The 15,224-nt window shown below is 41.3% G+C and overlaps 1 protein-coding gene and 2 long non-coding RNA genes across 5 annotated transcripts; 1 reads left to right on the top strand and 2 right to left on the bottom strand.

The window, feature by feature from the left end:
* Nucleotides 1-298: 298 nt before the first annotated feature.
* On the top strand, nucleotides 299-14,330 carry LOC135334973 (hemicentin-2-like). 3 transcript variants are annotated; one of them, XM_064530366.1, is made up of 11 exons: nucleotides 299-438; nucleotides 595-749; nucleotides 3,250-3,439; nucleotides 10,552-10,821; nucleotides 10,954-11,091; nucleotides 12,236-12,391; nucleotides 12,692-12,970; nucleotides 13,124-13,483; nucleotides 13,534-13,569; nucleotides 13,653-13,803; nucleotides 13,936-14,330. In XM_064530366.1, exons 1-11 carry the CDS (start codon nucleotides 381-383, stop codon nucleotides 14,123-14,125), a joined length of 1,983 nt encoding a protein of 660 aa, XP_064386436.1. In that variant the 5' UTR covers nucleotides 299-380; the 3' UTR covers nucleotides 14,126-14,330. The 3 variants fall into 3 exon arrangements, with proteins under 3 accessions (XP_064386436.1, XP_064386438.1, XP_064386437.1); XM_064530368.1 differs by lacking the exons at nucleotides 299-438; nucleotides 595-749; nucleotides 3,250-3,439 and adding exons at nucleotides 8,750-8,938; nucleotides 9,023-9,545; XM_064530367.1 differs by lacking the exons at nucleotides 299-438; nucleotides 595-749; nucleotides 3,250-3,439 and adding an exon at nucleotides 10,173-10,448.
* On the bottom strand, nucleotides 3,779-4,401 carry LOC135335022 (uncharacterized). Its single transcript, XR_010394417.1, has 2 exons — nucleotides 4,086-4,401; nucleotides 3,779-4,029 (listed from the first exon to the last, which is right to left on the bottom strand). It is a non-coding gene; the product is annotated as an uncharacterized LOC135335022 (long non-coding RNA).
* On the bottom strand, nucleotides 9,458-10,228 carry LOC135335018 (uncharacterized). The gene is made up of 3 exons (XR_010394413.1): nucleotides 10,040-10,228; nucleotides 9,648-9,703; nucleotides 9,458-9,591 (listed from the first exon to the last, which is right to left on the bottom strand). It is a non-coding gene; the product is annotated as an uncharacterized LOC135335018 (long non-coding RNA).
* Nucleotides 14,331-15,224: the final 894 nt, after the last annotated feature.

Genomic DNA, 15,224 nt, shown 5'->3' on the forward strand with positions numbered 1-15,224 from the left:
GAACTGAATCCATGCCATTGAGAACCTTGAAACTCAAACATAGCATGCCTAGTTTAAGCTCAGTCTAGGTCTTTCTAGTGACTCTGAGTAGTTGCTATAGTATAGCCTCTCTCCTTCTTGCATGTGTAGATCCATCCTGATTTAAGCACTGAGCACCGAGGACTCTCAGTCTCAACTACATAATTTATTTGCAGAACTCTGGTTTTCACATTATTGTAACCACACTGTGGTCATCAACCATGAATAATATTATTTGTGACCACTATTTACTATCACCCTCATCTTGCCCTCACGATAGGAAGTTCTCCAGACACAATTTTTAATCGGGGCTGGTGCGAGACTAGTGTTCAGTGTTTTCTCTTTTGGCCTATTAACAAAAGATGTCACTAAAAGCGGCCATTGTGATACTGGTAGTTCTGCTGGTGACCTTGTCAAGTGGTGAGTGGTTGGTGACATACAGCATATCAAATGCGATAAACACTTATACATGTCGATGCAGTCTGTGTATCAAGCTTTAGAGTGTTAAAGGCGTCTCCTACACTGTACACACACACACAATAAACATTGACACCCCACCTCCCACACACACGCTAGGAGCGGGGCTGGTTCTAAACCTGGACGAGCCCACTCAAGCAATACCGGGCAGTGTGCGACTGAACGTGAACGGATCTCGTACTATAAGCTTGGTGGGGGGAAGCTCGTACGTCATTAGTTGTCAACTCCCCTCTGGCGGCTTCCAACAATCACAGGTACGTAAATAGGTGGAGTTTTATATCGTCAGAGTTAGTTAAAGGCACATCATTTCTGATTACGGTGTCTTACATTACACATCACCAGGAGTGTATGAAGAGGAGTATGCGACTCCCACGCACATTCCATTCTACATCTAGGACTGATAAATGTGGGCTGGAGGTACAAACCACAACAGACCATGTGCATGATGCTGATACCACTACACCTACGCACCCACTTAAGATGCGGTTTGATAGTGACGTGGTATGACATACTCATACCGTAACCTGGTTTACACTACAACTGCTACAATTGGATACTCCTCTTCATACACTCCTGACATCACATAACACTTCACTGTGGTGTACAAAGCAAATTTCTCATCAGTTTACAACAATTGTTTCCATGTACTGTAATTTTTTGTACAGAGATCGAAGGAAAATCTATGCTAACAAATGTCATAACTCAGAGGAGGTACGACACGCGTGCCTCGATTAGGCTAATTGCCTCTGCAATAACGTTGAGCGTGGGCGTAATTATGCCTCGATTATCTACCCACGCTCAACGTTATTGCAGAGGCAATTACAGTAGAACCTCGATTATCCGGCCCTCCATTATCCGGAACCTCGATTATCCGGCTTGGCAGTTTTCTTTTTAATCAGATTAAATAAAAAAAATGAAAAAAAATGGGCGTGTCCCTCAAATGCGCATGCGCGTTGCAGCTGTTACCATGGAGACATGCCTGCTTATCTTCTGCGCATGCGCAGACAACCATATGGCACTGCTGTTTATCAATAAAGTGGGTGGATCAAGGCGTGGTTTGTCTATTCGATTATCCGGCATATTCACTTATCCGGCCTGCTTCTGGAACCAAGGTGTCCGGATAATCGAGGTTCTACTGTAGCTTAATCGAGGCACGCGTGTCGTACCTCCTCTGGTGAGGATCTACAACTGTAGTAACTACAGACAGTTTTATTCTTGCAACTGTAATGTCCAGAGCTATTCTTGCAACTGTGGTGTTATTCTTGCAACTGTAATGTCCAGAGCTATTCTTGCAACTGTGGTGTTATTCTTGCAACTCAATGTCTAGAGCGGAAGTACCTGTCATGTGAACAATTACTAACAAGATTCTGGCCCAATTAAACAAATAACCACTAATTGATCTCATTGGTCAACAGCTGTATAGAAAAATATCATACAGCACCAGGCATGCACAGTTTTCAAATTTTTTGTTTGTTTTTTCATTTGTTCAAGAAAGTAAGTAAAGAGAAAAGAGCCACTCAAAGCAATGACAGAAACACAAAGCTGCTCTCCAACAAGCTAAGATAGCTAAGCTCCATGGGCGTGGTTTAGATACATTTTATCCAAGAAGAGCTTGCAACTCCAGTAAGGGGCGTCGAATGGTCCCAAGGAAGCTCTTGAGCATCTGTAGGAGTCGACGTGTTGCTCAACTAGCTCTTTGACGGCTGCAAAATCCGGCATAGTCTTGTTCTTTTTGCAGTCTGCATCGTGAATTGAATTGTTGCTAGGGGGAGGTCCCTTTATAGTGCTGCGGTCACGTGGTATAAGTTAGATTATGCCACACCTCATTTGGAGGAAGTGCACCCCATATATCCTCTTAGGTGTGGTATATCCTATACATCTTGCAAACAAAGGCTTTGTTCTCGAGTAAGGGCTAGTTTTGCTTACCAGTACATTGAAGGCCATTGCAGTCTCTCCAGAATCAGGAATAGCAAAATATGTTTGTAATTATACTTTGCCTTGTAGTAGCTGCAAGAAGCTGCAAACTACAAACCAGTTAATGCACCGTTTTACGCGAGGCATTAACTAGTACATATACAGCTCTGGTAGGTAATCAAAACCTCAATGTTAAGGTAACCAGTGTGTCATCTATGATTGAACCAGAGATAAAGGAAAGAGAGAGATTGGAAACGGAAGTACCCTCAAATGAACATCCGCTCTTCCTCGCAGTTCAATCGAGGCTATCTTTAGCAAGCCATCTGTAAGGGGTGTGGCTTGCGAGGTAGCCAAACTGATGCCTATTTCTACACACTGTGGAGAATAAACCACTAGCAGATGTGCTTTTTCTGTACAGCCCACTGATCGATCTATAGCTATTTTAGAAGTTACAACCAAGACGCTTATATGTTATAGCAATCAAAAACCCTAAAATATAGCACTTTGAAGCTTATAACTTGACTTGAATGTCTCCTTTTACTGGGTGTGGTCAGTCATGAGCTCTGACTATACATGGCTTACAGAATAGGCGTGTTATAAATTGCTGAAGGAGATGATGTCTCGAGGAAACACAACTTTTTTATTTCGAGCGAGTTACCCGGCAAAAAATGGGACAAAAACGGATGGTTTTCGAGGCCTCTGTGTAGAACCAATGTTAAATTGTCACGTGCATCACTTTCAATCTCTCATCCATGATTGACCATACACAAATACTTTACTATAATTGGAAAGCCAAGAATGCAAGCTTGGTGACGACTCTAGCATTTTTATGTTGTACAGGTTTGGTTTAGGGATGGCTCTGCTGTGGAGATCAGAGTGATGGGCAATAGGACAATGACAGCTGGCGTGTATGCTATATCGGAGAACAGCAACCGGTGGGATCTGGTCTTGAATGTGTTTGGCTCTAGCTCCACTGGACGGTATACTTGTCAAAGGATGGACGACCAAGTCTCCCTAGTCATTGGAATGAGTGAGTGACAACTGTTAAGGAATTAATTTCACATAATTCGCAATCAAAAGAACTGCAAAGAGAGTGAGTATGCGCATGCAATTCGAGTGTTATTCACAATCGATTAACCTCTCGCATTAATTTGAAACCCGATATATAACAACATCGTAAGTATGTGTATATTCTAGGAGATCATGCAGATAAAACTAGTATATGTAAAGTGCATGAAAGTGTATAATTATTATTTACTTGTGTGTTTTGGCCAAAGATCAGCAGATGTTTTGATTTAGGCATATATAGTATCCTATTATCTATTACTTTGTTGTCCACCACCTCTTAGATCATGTTTGTCATAAATACTGCAATCTGATTGGTTAGAGGAAATGTTCTATCCAATTTAGAAAATCATGTACTTTAATAGAAAATCATGTACTTCAATAGAAAATCATGTAGCAAAGATTTGATCAAGATAAGATAATAACCATAATAAAAGTACATAATAATAAGCAATACTTGATGTCAATGAGTGTTTCTTTGGTATTGTTTCCTTTCTTGCTTGTTCTACTTCTTTACTTGACTTTGGGGGAGCGAATTTCTTGCTTTCTTTGCCACTGGAGCAGTAAGTAGGTTCTCACTGGCTGTGAAGGAGAGCAAATAGTCTACGAACCTTCGTCTTGCAGGTCAGAGAGAGCAGATAGGAAGGTGGGGCTGGTTGCTGCAGCAGATATGGAGGTGGGGCTGGTTGCTGCAAAGACAGAGTTGGAGGTATGGCTGGTTTGGAAGGAAGCAGGGAAGGATGTGGGCTGGGTCTCAGTACATGTAGTTCGAAACCGTGTAATAGGCGACTCAAGAAAGCGTTCGGCACAGGAGGAGGCTCAGAATCCATTGTTTGTGCGTTCAAACCATTGTTGTCAGGCGTATGAGCGTTGTTGCTATGATCTAAAATGCTTAGACACTGTTTAGGAAGTTTCTACGTGATTTAGAAGCCCAAAGGGCGTTCTGTAGAACCCTGAGGACTTCTAAATCATGTGGAAACTTCCTAAACAGTGTCTAAGCATTTTAGATCATAGCAACCATGAGTATTTAGCCAATCAGATTTGAATGTTCTTATCTAATCTTTGCTACATGATTTTCTAAGTGAAGTACATGATTTTCTATTGAAGTACATGATTTTCTATTGAAGTACATGATTTTCTAAATGGATAGAACATTTCCTCTAACCAATCAGATTGCAGTATTTATGACAAACATGATTTGTAGTAATACTGCAATCTGATAGGTCACTGAGAGGTCCATTATTTCACTTATGGACCTGAGGTCTTCTAAGTAGGTCTATTATACTGATTATGCCTACAGGCAAGATGATGTCAAGATTAACTTGTATGGAACATGGCAACATCACACAGTTTATGTTGAAGTCATAGTAACGATGATACAGTGCATCATTAAAAATTAATTTTTTTTAAAGTTTTGCGTTCTGCAGTGCCGCTTTGCAGCTTTTATCTCTCTCTTGCAGCTACAATAGCTAGTGCTCTAGTGCAGAGCTAACTACTATGACAATAGCAACTTTTTATTTGCAATGCGTGATTCTCAAGAAACAGAAACTGCCTTCATCAATGTGAGTTTTTTTATGTAGACTAGCCAGAGCAAAGCTTTAACGTTGCTTGAGGCTTGTAGAAACTCTTGGTTTCAGAGTCTTCTTTGTGTTAATATAGCCTAGCTTGCTTAGCACTATTCTAAACCAGTTATAGGCCTCGTCAACGGTCACTATGGAGTTTTGAGACCCTCAGGCCCTTAGTATAGCACCCTCGCTACGCTCGAGATGCTACAGCCTCGGGCCTTCAGTCTCAAAACCCCATAGAGACCTTGGACTCAGTCTATAACTATTATATGGAAATAATTATGTGTTCTGCACTGTGTGTATACTGCATCGGGTTGTTTTGTTTGAGACACTGCGGCTGTTTTGGCAATTGTGCGTAATCAATTATGTTATTGTGTTGAGTAGTCTACATGCATGCATACGTACCACCAAGAGTAGCTATACAATAGAGAGAGAGTATCAAACGTAGGCATACTGTGCATCATGCAGATGTATGCGGAGAGTAACGTGACTTCCGCATACATACATCTGATATAACCAAAATTAGTGTTTGCTACATATATAGAATAACCACAAAAACTGGCCCCCAGACAATATAGCCTGACCCAGAGCAAAGGAAGTTGCATGGTCACATTGTCAATTAATCTTCTTGTAATTTCCAATTCCTACAGTAAATGCACAGAAACCATAGAAGGAACCCCAACCTACCCAACCCACTGACTCATTTCATTTTTGCATTCCCTAATCATTCTTGAGTGTTTATCTTAAAACTATCGTTGCTACACCTGCTACATTAAGACAGGAGTCAAAGAAACAAGGAAAGTGCAGCAACAACTTGTTTGTGGCTAATTTAGTTTTTGGCTCATTGCTCCGAGTTTGACTATTCTATTTACTTTATAGTATCACTGAGTGTTGTTAGTATCATTTCCTACTAGTATAAAAGGCTATGACCGTTTGCAGCTTTTTGGCTTAGCTATATAGGATAGCTACTTTTCTCTGCAAGTTTCCATATATCTTTTTTCTGTCTTCGTGCACACACATTCTTCCGTAAACATTTTGATATGTGACCAACTTCCTCTGCCCAGAGGAGGTTGGTCACATATATCACATGTGCTTCAGTAATTAACAATCCATGTTTAACCCCCCCCCCCTCTGAGAGCTTTAACAGAAGCATGAACATACATGTAAAGAATAGCTAGCTTACCAACTTAAAATTGACTATGGAAATAGGAGACTTACTATAGGTGGTTACCCAATTCTCCCAATTCTCTGGTCAGATAATTAAGGCAGTTCCTCACAATTTATTCTTTTCTTTCAACCCCTCCAACACACACACACACACACGCACACACACACACACACCATACACACACACACACGCACGCACGCACACACACACATACACACACACACACACACACACACACACACACACACACACACACACACTACTATCTATTTAATGCCTTGTGCTAATTCTACAGTGGTTTTCCTTACCTTTGCAGGCTATACTGCAAGAGCACTGCAACCACAATGTAGTAAATATAGTATTTTGGTTGGCTTCTGTTATGATTGTTAGTAACAAGCCAACAAAATTACTTGCTATGGCCTGCAAAATGCAAACTGTAACTGGTTTTAATTTGGCAATTTCAAAACTGCCAAATTAGTGGACTTAATTGCTGTAGTAGTCTAAGACGTCAAATTAAAAATCGCCAAATTCTAATAGCTCACTCGCCAAATAATTATAATAGCCGCTAAATGTTCCAGGTGTCTCATATTTTGTCTGACTGAAGTGATGGTAGCTCTGATGGTAGCTCAGCTAACTTGTTGCTTGTTCATTGTGGCAAAATGATATGAGCTAAAACTTGTATGTATAGCTATAGGGAGCGGAGGGCCTATATTTACTAGGCTCAAAATTGGATATTTCCGAAAGCAGTTTGTTGACCTCAAGCATTATAATTATAGAAGGAGTGCTGTGAAAGTAGAGTAGTAACCCCTTGAGTTGTGTGAAAAGTCTGCAATAGCCAGTATTTTACTCATCATTGATTTTTGTGATGTGTGGTGAACTAAAATAACACAGACAGGTAATCACTACATTGTGGTTGCAGTGCTCTTGGAGTATAGCCTGCAAAGGTATGGAAAACCACTGTAAGAACCAAAATTAGAGGTTAATGATTGTTTTGTGCTTGCCACCTATAGAAGAACCACATAGACCCATCCCCATTATCAGATACTACCACCACAAAACCTGGCCCAGACAATACCCTTATAAATTAAGCCTCCCTCAAGGTCAGATTTAGTTTACACAAGTACACAGCCATGCACAAGCTAAGTTGAAGTATTACAGCAGCCTATATATCAAGTCTAAGATAAGTTCTATACTTTATGTCAGCATTACCTCAAATGTGAATATAGCTTACAATCAGCATGGCCCCAAGTGAATAGCTTCCAATAATTATTCAGTATACTAGTTGTTCTGAATGCAACAGATGAATGGGGAGGGTTGGTGCACCGTTAAAGCATAGATAGAAGAGGAAGGGGATTGGAAACGAATCACGTGTGCCGAACACTCCTTGTCTGCCGGAAGCATGCATAGATCGAAGAGGGAAGTGATCACTATACTTAGAAAAAATTTGCATATTCAAGCTTTGAAGTGGCCACTGCTAATGAGGTGTCTATCCAACTAAGAAACCTGCTAGCAGGTCACTATCTGAGTTAGTGACCTGCTAGCAGGGCTCTAACTAGTACCCACAGGTTTCTAACTAAAACCACAGATGCATGAAATAATTAAATTCAGACAGATTACAATCAGCACAAAATTACAAATTGATTGTTATATTACTTCCACGCCTTCCATTCTCTTTGAGGTGGCGCTGTAACCCACAAATTAGTTGGTATAAAGTGTTAGGAGGGTAAGGTTGTTTACATCTTTGTTTCCTTACTTCTAAAACAAATCTTGAAAGCCAAAAATTCATTTCTGCCGAGGTGCTGAATGCGTTTTCTCCAGCTAGTAGTGCTTTATTTCTTGACATAGCCCAGTCAATCCATAACGTGACAGCCCATTGTGTACAACTCTTAGTTTTTTGCGGAATGCTGATATTTTTGTTTTTTTGGGGAAGCGTAACGAGAAACTGTAGCTGTAGTAGAGACAGCAGTGACAGCAGTGGTGGAAGTAGTACCAGTAGTGGAGTCAAAGCTTGCAGTTTGAGAACTGGTTATAGCAGCATCAATTAAATAGTCGACTTGAGTGAGCAAATCATCACTTATCGGAGTGAAATCCAATAGATTTTCTTCAAATTGGTTTAAATACTCGTTAGTTTGTTGCGTTGACAGGGCCTTGTAGGGATCGCCCATTTGGGAGCTGGTCACTTGTATTCCACCAACGATACGGTCATCTGGTTCATCAAAAAGTGACTCCCAATTAAGTCTGATGGGGTGCTCCACTCTCCAACTACAAAAGGTGCATCCAGGACCAGTACAGTCGTGGTACAGTGAGCTAAAATCTTTGGGCTCTCTAAATTTGAAAGACATCTCTTTTTACTAGCTTGAAACTCTCTTTTTGCATGAAACTAATCTCATTATACGCATTTTCTAAGCGAGATAGACCATGTGTAGTACGGCTTCTTAGCTGGATAGTAACCCTCGGGATTAGTGGCTTCTGCAAGTCACTAATTGTCCTGGCTGCGCCTCGGGTCAATTAGTGACTTGCCTCAGCCACTACACTCCCTCAGGTTTACTATCCAGCTAAGAAACCTACTACACATGGTCTAACTAATACTTATACTTCCTCAAAATAAAAATTGTGTTCCAGCCAGCTGATTTCGAGTATATGGTTTTCTAGTTCTCAAGAATGGCTTTCTAGCTCAGGTCTACATTTGCACTGTACAATGGAAAGTATAGTGCTCCGGCTCCATTTCAGAGTAAGTGGTGTTGAACTGTTTGTTAATAATAAATAATAATTAATTACTTTCCATTTACTTTCTTTCCTTTTCATGTAAATGCAGGTAGGTTTAAGGAAGCTTTTAAGACTGTTTTGACAGAGAGTACATAGATTCAAAGCTTCATCACCAGAGGAAGCAGTTGCCTTCAACACAGCTTCTGCGTTGATAGTTTTGTTGGAGGGTTCTGAACATAGTGTGATGGTTCGGGATTTTACTGTGAAATTCTACTCAGAATTGAAGTCGTGACACTCTGCAGCATCATTTAATTATCATGCACAGTTAAATTTATAGAATTGAACAATTATTTATCACAGTTAAGAATTGAACATGTGAACAATTGATTTCTCTATACAATATTATGCTGCCTTCTTTTGGGAAGGGGTTATTCTCATCACCTAGCTGCAATGGTCGTCTTCTGTTGTCTTTCAGCAGTTGCCTCTAATTGTTGCACATGTGCTGTTGATCACCCGAAGAGCCTGTGTTCTTAGCAAATTCACTAACATTCGGGTTCTCGTTGGATTTACCCCTCTGTCTTTGTTGGCCAATTTAACGGGGTCCTGGCACAACCTGTTGCTGATGACTCCAGGTACGTATTGTGAACAGATATCTAACCATCTCCACAAATGACCTCACTGCAGGTATTGTTATAAAAGTATAGTGTGGGCAATAATCAGTACAGCATGCTTACCAGCAATCCTAAATTCATTCTTTCGTGAATGACGATTCAAAATTTTCACGGCATTTCTGTAAGTGCAAACAAAGACAATGCAAAACTTCAAATACTCCTCTAACAGTATATTAGCAGAATATATTCAACTAGCCCTTTTTAGAGATGAAAAAAGGAGACAAAAAACACTCCTGAAATACTTTATTAGTATGAAAGTTTCACTTGTATCATTCAAAAAGTAATACTTACGCAAAGCACTAGGACCCAAGTATACAGTTTGACACAAGTACAAACTGCAAATCGGCTTTACGTACATATGTGCTAGAGGGAGACATAATTTTGACTATCACCTTACCCTACAAAACTGGCCTATTATTCTGCTTCAACTCTACTGAAGTGAGTTTCTAACTTACCAGGTATGAATACAGTTAAGCCACGGACATCTGGCCTAACCCAGAAGTCTAAGTTAGACTCTAACAACGTCTGCAAGAACTGAGTCAGAGAAAATCTTTGTTACAATCCCGCCAGAACGTGATTACGTAACAAGGCAAGGAGTGTTTCAACGGATATCATTGAAATTGTCGTTCGTTTCCAATCCCTCCCTTTTCTATCTATGGTTAAAGACTCTTTAACCCATCATTCTCGACTCTCAAGGTCGGGCATCTGTTTGCCTTTTCTACCTGTATGGTTTTATGCTGTTTGCTCTTTTGTTCCTTTTTTTTTCTTTTGCTCGCCTAACTAGATAGGATAATACAAGGTATCAAGGATCCACCACTATAATATTAGGACATCAGATGCCAACCTTTTTAAAGATTAATTTAAGTGAGCATTCCGTTTGAGCTAGTAACGCAAACAGTTGACACAATTTATCCCACACAAATGATACTTTTTGTATACCCTCAAACGCACACACACACACACACAGGCAACCCAGTGGCCATTGCTACTGTTCCCACCCTCTCCCTCACTCTTGGCAGTCAAACCCTTTTTCATGCCTTGATAACCTTTGTGTCAGGTTCCCCACATCCTACTATGGAACAGATCACATGGACAGTGAATGGAGCTCCCTCAACCGTCACTGGCCACGTCTTCCAACTGCCCCTCAATATTAACTGGGACCACGCAGGACTGTATGTGTGTAGTGTCACCACTGCTCAAGGAGCTGCTACCGCTGAGTTCACAGTCACTGTCAATGGTAAGTCTTAGCACATAAATGATTGTTGCCAGTGGGTGGCTTCTCTGTATGTATATAAGGAGGCGGCTGTACGATACTGTACTGGGTGCCTTATTTCTAACGTGATGCTAGCTATACAACCTCCCCTCTCAGTGCAACCCCAGGTGACCCTGTCCCCCGCGACTGTACCCCCGGTAGAGAAAGGCGGCTCCTTCACACTGACCTGTGCTGACCGTGAGGGTACACCCCCTCCAACCTTTGAATGGAGTAGAGACAATCAAGTCATCTCAGGTACCCTCCATCCTCCTAGCAGATCAATTTATATACTTGTACACTGTATTAGTACACTGTATCAGTACACACAATTCTGTTGCCTCTTTTATGTAGTAAATAGGCCTAAGAGGTGGTTATTTTTTTCCCAGTGGTAGTTGTTTTTGTCTAGTAAGAGGTATTGGAACCGAACAATTTTGTGTGAAACATTCCGCGTTTTAGAGTGTGACAAAAACTATGAAGGATTATATTTATAGTCAGTATCAAGGCCCCCGTAGTGCGTCTAAAAGTATACTAGAAGGACTATACTGCAAACGTTTATAAACAGTACATAGCATGAAGCCATTCTATATAGCACTTAATAACTAAGTCGAGCGATGTCCTTGCTGTTTCGGCTTCACAGCAGGGAAAGAGAAAAGTTGACATAGTTGACAGTTCAAGCTAAGTCAACGAAAAGAGACTATTTTTAAGACAACGGACTTAGAGCCGCTAGTACCAACCACCACTGACCAGTGTGGGGCATATCTAATTAAATGCGTGTATACCGTATAGCGAGTATATTTCGAGAGGACACATTTTTACAGAAAGACCATTACAGTAGAACCTCGCTAATCCGGACAAAATGGCAAACTGAAAAAGAGGAGGGGCTGTCAGTAGAATGGATTACTGCGCATGCGCAATGTAAATTGCTTACGTGAGCTGAATCAGCAATAATTTTACTGATAAACTGTCAAGACAATGGCCACTGCAAAGAAAACGAAAAGAGAGCTCACAAGACTCACTGTATTGGAGAGAAAGTTGAGATAAAGACTATTCTAGCTAGCAGCTTCCCTTCTGGCCACAGTAATATTATAATACATGTACAAAAGTGTATTCGTTAATGATATTCATAATCAATTAATGACATCTGTTAATCTGGAAATTTCATGTATTCGGATGGGGTCTGGTTCCGCTCTATTCGGATTAGCGAGGTTCTACTGTAGAAAAGTTTTCGTGGTTTTAATTTTCGCGGAATAGCAGCCTTTTTTGCAGCATGCATGCAATATTAAATTTGTGGGTATAAATGTTTGCGGTACATGCTTATAAGCAAAAACTGCGAACATTTTATACCTGCTACATATACAGGAGTTATAGAAGTTACCCCTCTCCCCCTCTCCTCGTGTAGGTGATGGTTCTCGTGTGCTCGTGACTGCCTCTGTTGAAGATGTTAGCTCCACCCTCACCATAATGTCAGTAGAGCTTGGTGATGCTGGGAGCTACAGTTGCACTGGGGCCAATGGAGCCGGAGCATCCACACGGCGCACTGACGTCATTGTGTTGTGTGAGTTGCTCATCTGTAGTAGTGGTCCATCACTATCAGTGCATACAATCACGATTAGATCAGCGATTTCTTTTGAGCGCCAAATTTTGTAAAATTCACTTGTCATACCGGGGGGGGGGGTTAGATTTGCACTTTATCCCCAGTATAGGGGGGAATTTGTTTGACAAGTGCATAATAATATTGTGTTTTTTCGGATTTTCGGAGCTAACTTTAAGAGGCCATAATTTATTGAGTTTGTTAAAAACTAAAGGATGCATCTGGTAGCTCTTTGATAGCTTATTAATATTACCTCCACCACAGATGCACCTATTCTTACTCCTATCTCTACTCGCACCATCTGGGTTGTTGGGCAGACGCTTCTGCTGGAGGCTTCGTTAGTGGGGGCTGTCCCCCGGACCATCGACAGCGTGGCCTGGACTAAAGACGGTGCTAATAGCAGGGGAACCCCCTCCAGCGAAGGGTCAAAGTACACTCTAACGGTTCCGGGGCTGACTTTGGGTGATGAGGGCATGTACGAGCTGACACTAACCAATGAGATTGGAGCAGGAATTCCGCTATCATTCAGTATCACTGTTAACTGTGAGTATAATCGTAATAAATTAACAGGGGCTCATTGGAGTATCCCCATTACCATAATGACTACTGCATTACCTAGGATACAGTGATGCAAAATAACATTGTTGTTGCATTGCTTTAGCAATCTAACAGAGTTACAATCCCCCACCCCCATAGTACCTCCTGTGTACGTCTCCATCACCAACTATCCTGTTATGAACTCACTAGTTGCCATAGACACCATCGGAGATACCACTGAGACAGCATTGACTTGCAGAACTAACTCAACTATTTGCTGTACAGGACAAGATAATCCCAATAGTGCCAATGGATTAGGAGATTGGCTATTTCCGAATGGAACAGTTGTCACTAGGAATCAGGACATTACTGATTCAGACACTGATCTACTGTACAGTGTTGGAGATACAGGTGCACTCAGACTCCATCGTCGAGGGTCTGTGTCAGGTCTCACTGGCTCCTACTGCTGTGTGATTCCTGATAACACTGGAGTAGATGTGACATTCTGTGTGCAGTTAGGTAAGTGGGTCTGTGTTCTCATCCTGTTACTGTATTATCCTGTGTTTCAGTGACTGGAGTCATCACTATATCTCCTCCCACTACAAGTAAGTAGTACTATCATTGAGATGAGCGCAGCATGTTTTGTGTTAGTAACAACTTGTGGGTTGTCTCATGCATTCCATTACAGCCTCTACTGATGAGAGCTGTTTCTGTCAGTGTCCCCAGAGTGACAACACTGGTGCTGTGGTGGGAGGAGTGGTGGCCCTGGTAGCAGTGATTGCAGTGACTGTAGTGATGGTGACGTACCTAGTGCTCCGGTATAAGAGAGGAGGGAAAATGTGAGTAGTTGGTTTAAAGTAGTTTGTGTCAGTAGACACACTTTGTTCAGTGTAAACAAGCTTCATATGAACTGAAAGCTTTTATTGTCATAATCACTACTAAGTAATATCATCTGTTCTCTCCACACACAGGACTGTTCCTCGAGATATCTCCCTTACGGACCAGGGTCAAAGTGCAGCCGCTACCTACGAGACCGTCCTTGCCACTTATGAGGAGATCCCAGCCTCTAGAGAGGTCAAAGGTGACTACAGCTACACACAGAACAATGCTTACTCGACTGTGAGTGGGCGTGAGGCTCCTGCTGCTGGAGGAATACAATAACTGAACTATCACATGACTCAAGTAGACTAGTAATTTATTTCTTGTTTACATTTCGGTTACTTTATACAGAGCACATAGATATACGTACTTCATAAGCCCCTCTCCTTTTCCTTTTTTCACCAATATCAGCTTTTTTAGTACAACAAAGTAATATTATACAGTATAAAGCTACATGTATAGAATCAAGATTTTTGGTAAGTCTGAAAGTTTGCATCCTAATGACAATTTATTGGCAAATCAGGTGCCTGGGAACGTTTGGGTGGGTAAAGATCATTAATGAAACAATTTCGAAACAAATAACTATGTCTCTGGAAAAGGAGAGAAGATTGCAGGCAATGGAGACTCAAGGTGTTCTGCTTCTACTGCTGTTGCTGTTGTGTACTGTGTCCACCTGCTGGAGACAAGGTAATCTAGTGATATGTATAACTAGTTTCCTGCTGTTAGTACAAATGTAGCTAGATCTATCAGAATTTTATGAAATCGTTAAAACATTTTAACTTGAATCACCTTGTATCACAACAGTCTCACTGACACTGGAATCTGGCCCTGTCATCACTACTAACAATGTAGATATCCACTATTGGAGAGGGTGCTAGTCTCCCTTCTCTCATCTGTCACACTGACCTCACTGCCTGTTGTAGAAGTGCTGCTGACAACAATGGTAATGGAGGACTAGGACAGTGGACGTATCCTGATGGGAGTGTGATACTGGGCAATGGTTACTCAGCGACTGCTGGACAACAATTCTACATTAATAGGAATGGTCCTCAGCTCATTGGACTGGCTCGTAGAGAGACTACCAACCCCCTCACTCCAACTGGGTCCTACTGTTGTACTGTACCAACTACTGAAGGAGATATGACCATCTGTGCTAACCTGGGTGAGTGGATAAAAGTATTATCATTGTATTATGTCAGCCAGTATGTGTTAATCTTCATGAGTTTATGAAACCATCATAACTCACTTGTATCATGCATAACCTTATCCCCCTCTTACAGTTGCACCTACTTCAGTCACATGTTCTGATAATCTCCCGTCCATTCCTAATGGAGGCATAACCTATGCTGGTGGGTCCACTAACAACAGACCAGTGGGTGCT

This window comes from Halichondria panicea, chromosome 4 (genome assembly GCF_963675165.1).
Source record: "Halichondria panicea chromosome 4, odHalPani1.1, whole genome shotgun sequence".
Lineage (NCBI taxonomy): Eukaryota > Metazoa > Porifera > Demospongiae > Suberitida > Halichondriidae > Halichondria > Halichondria panicea.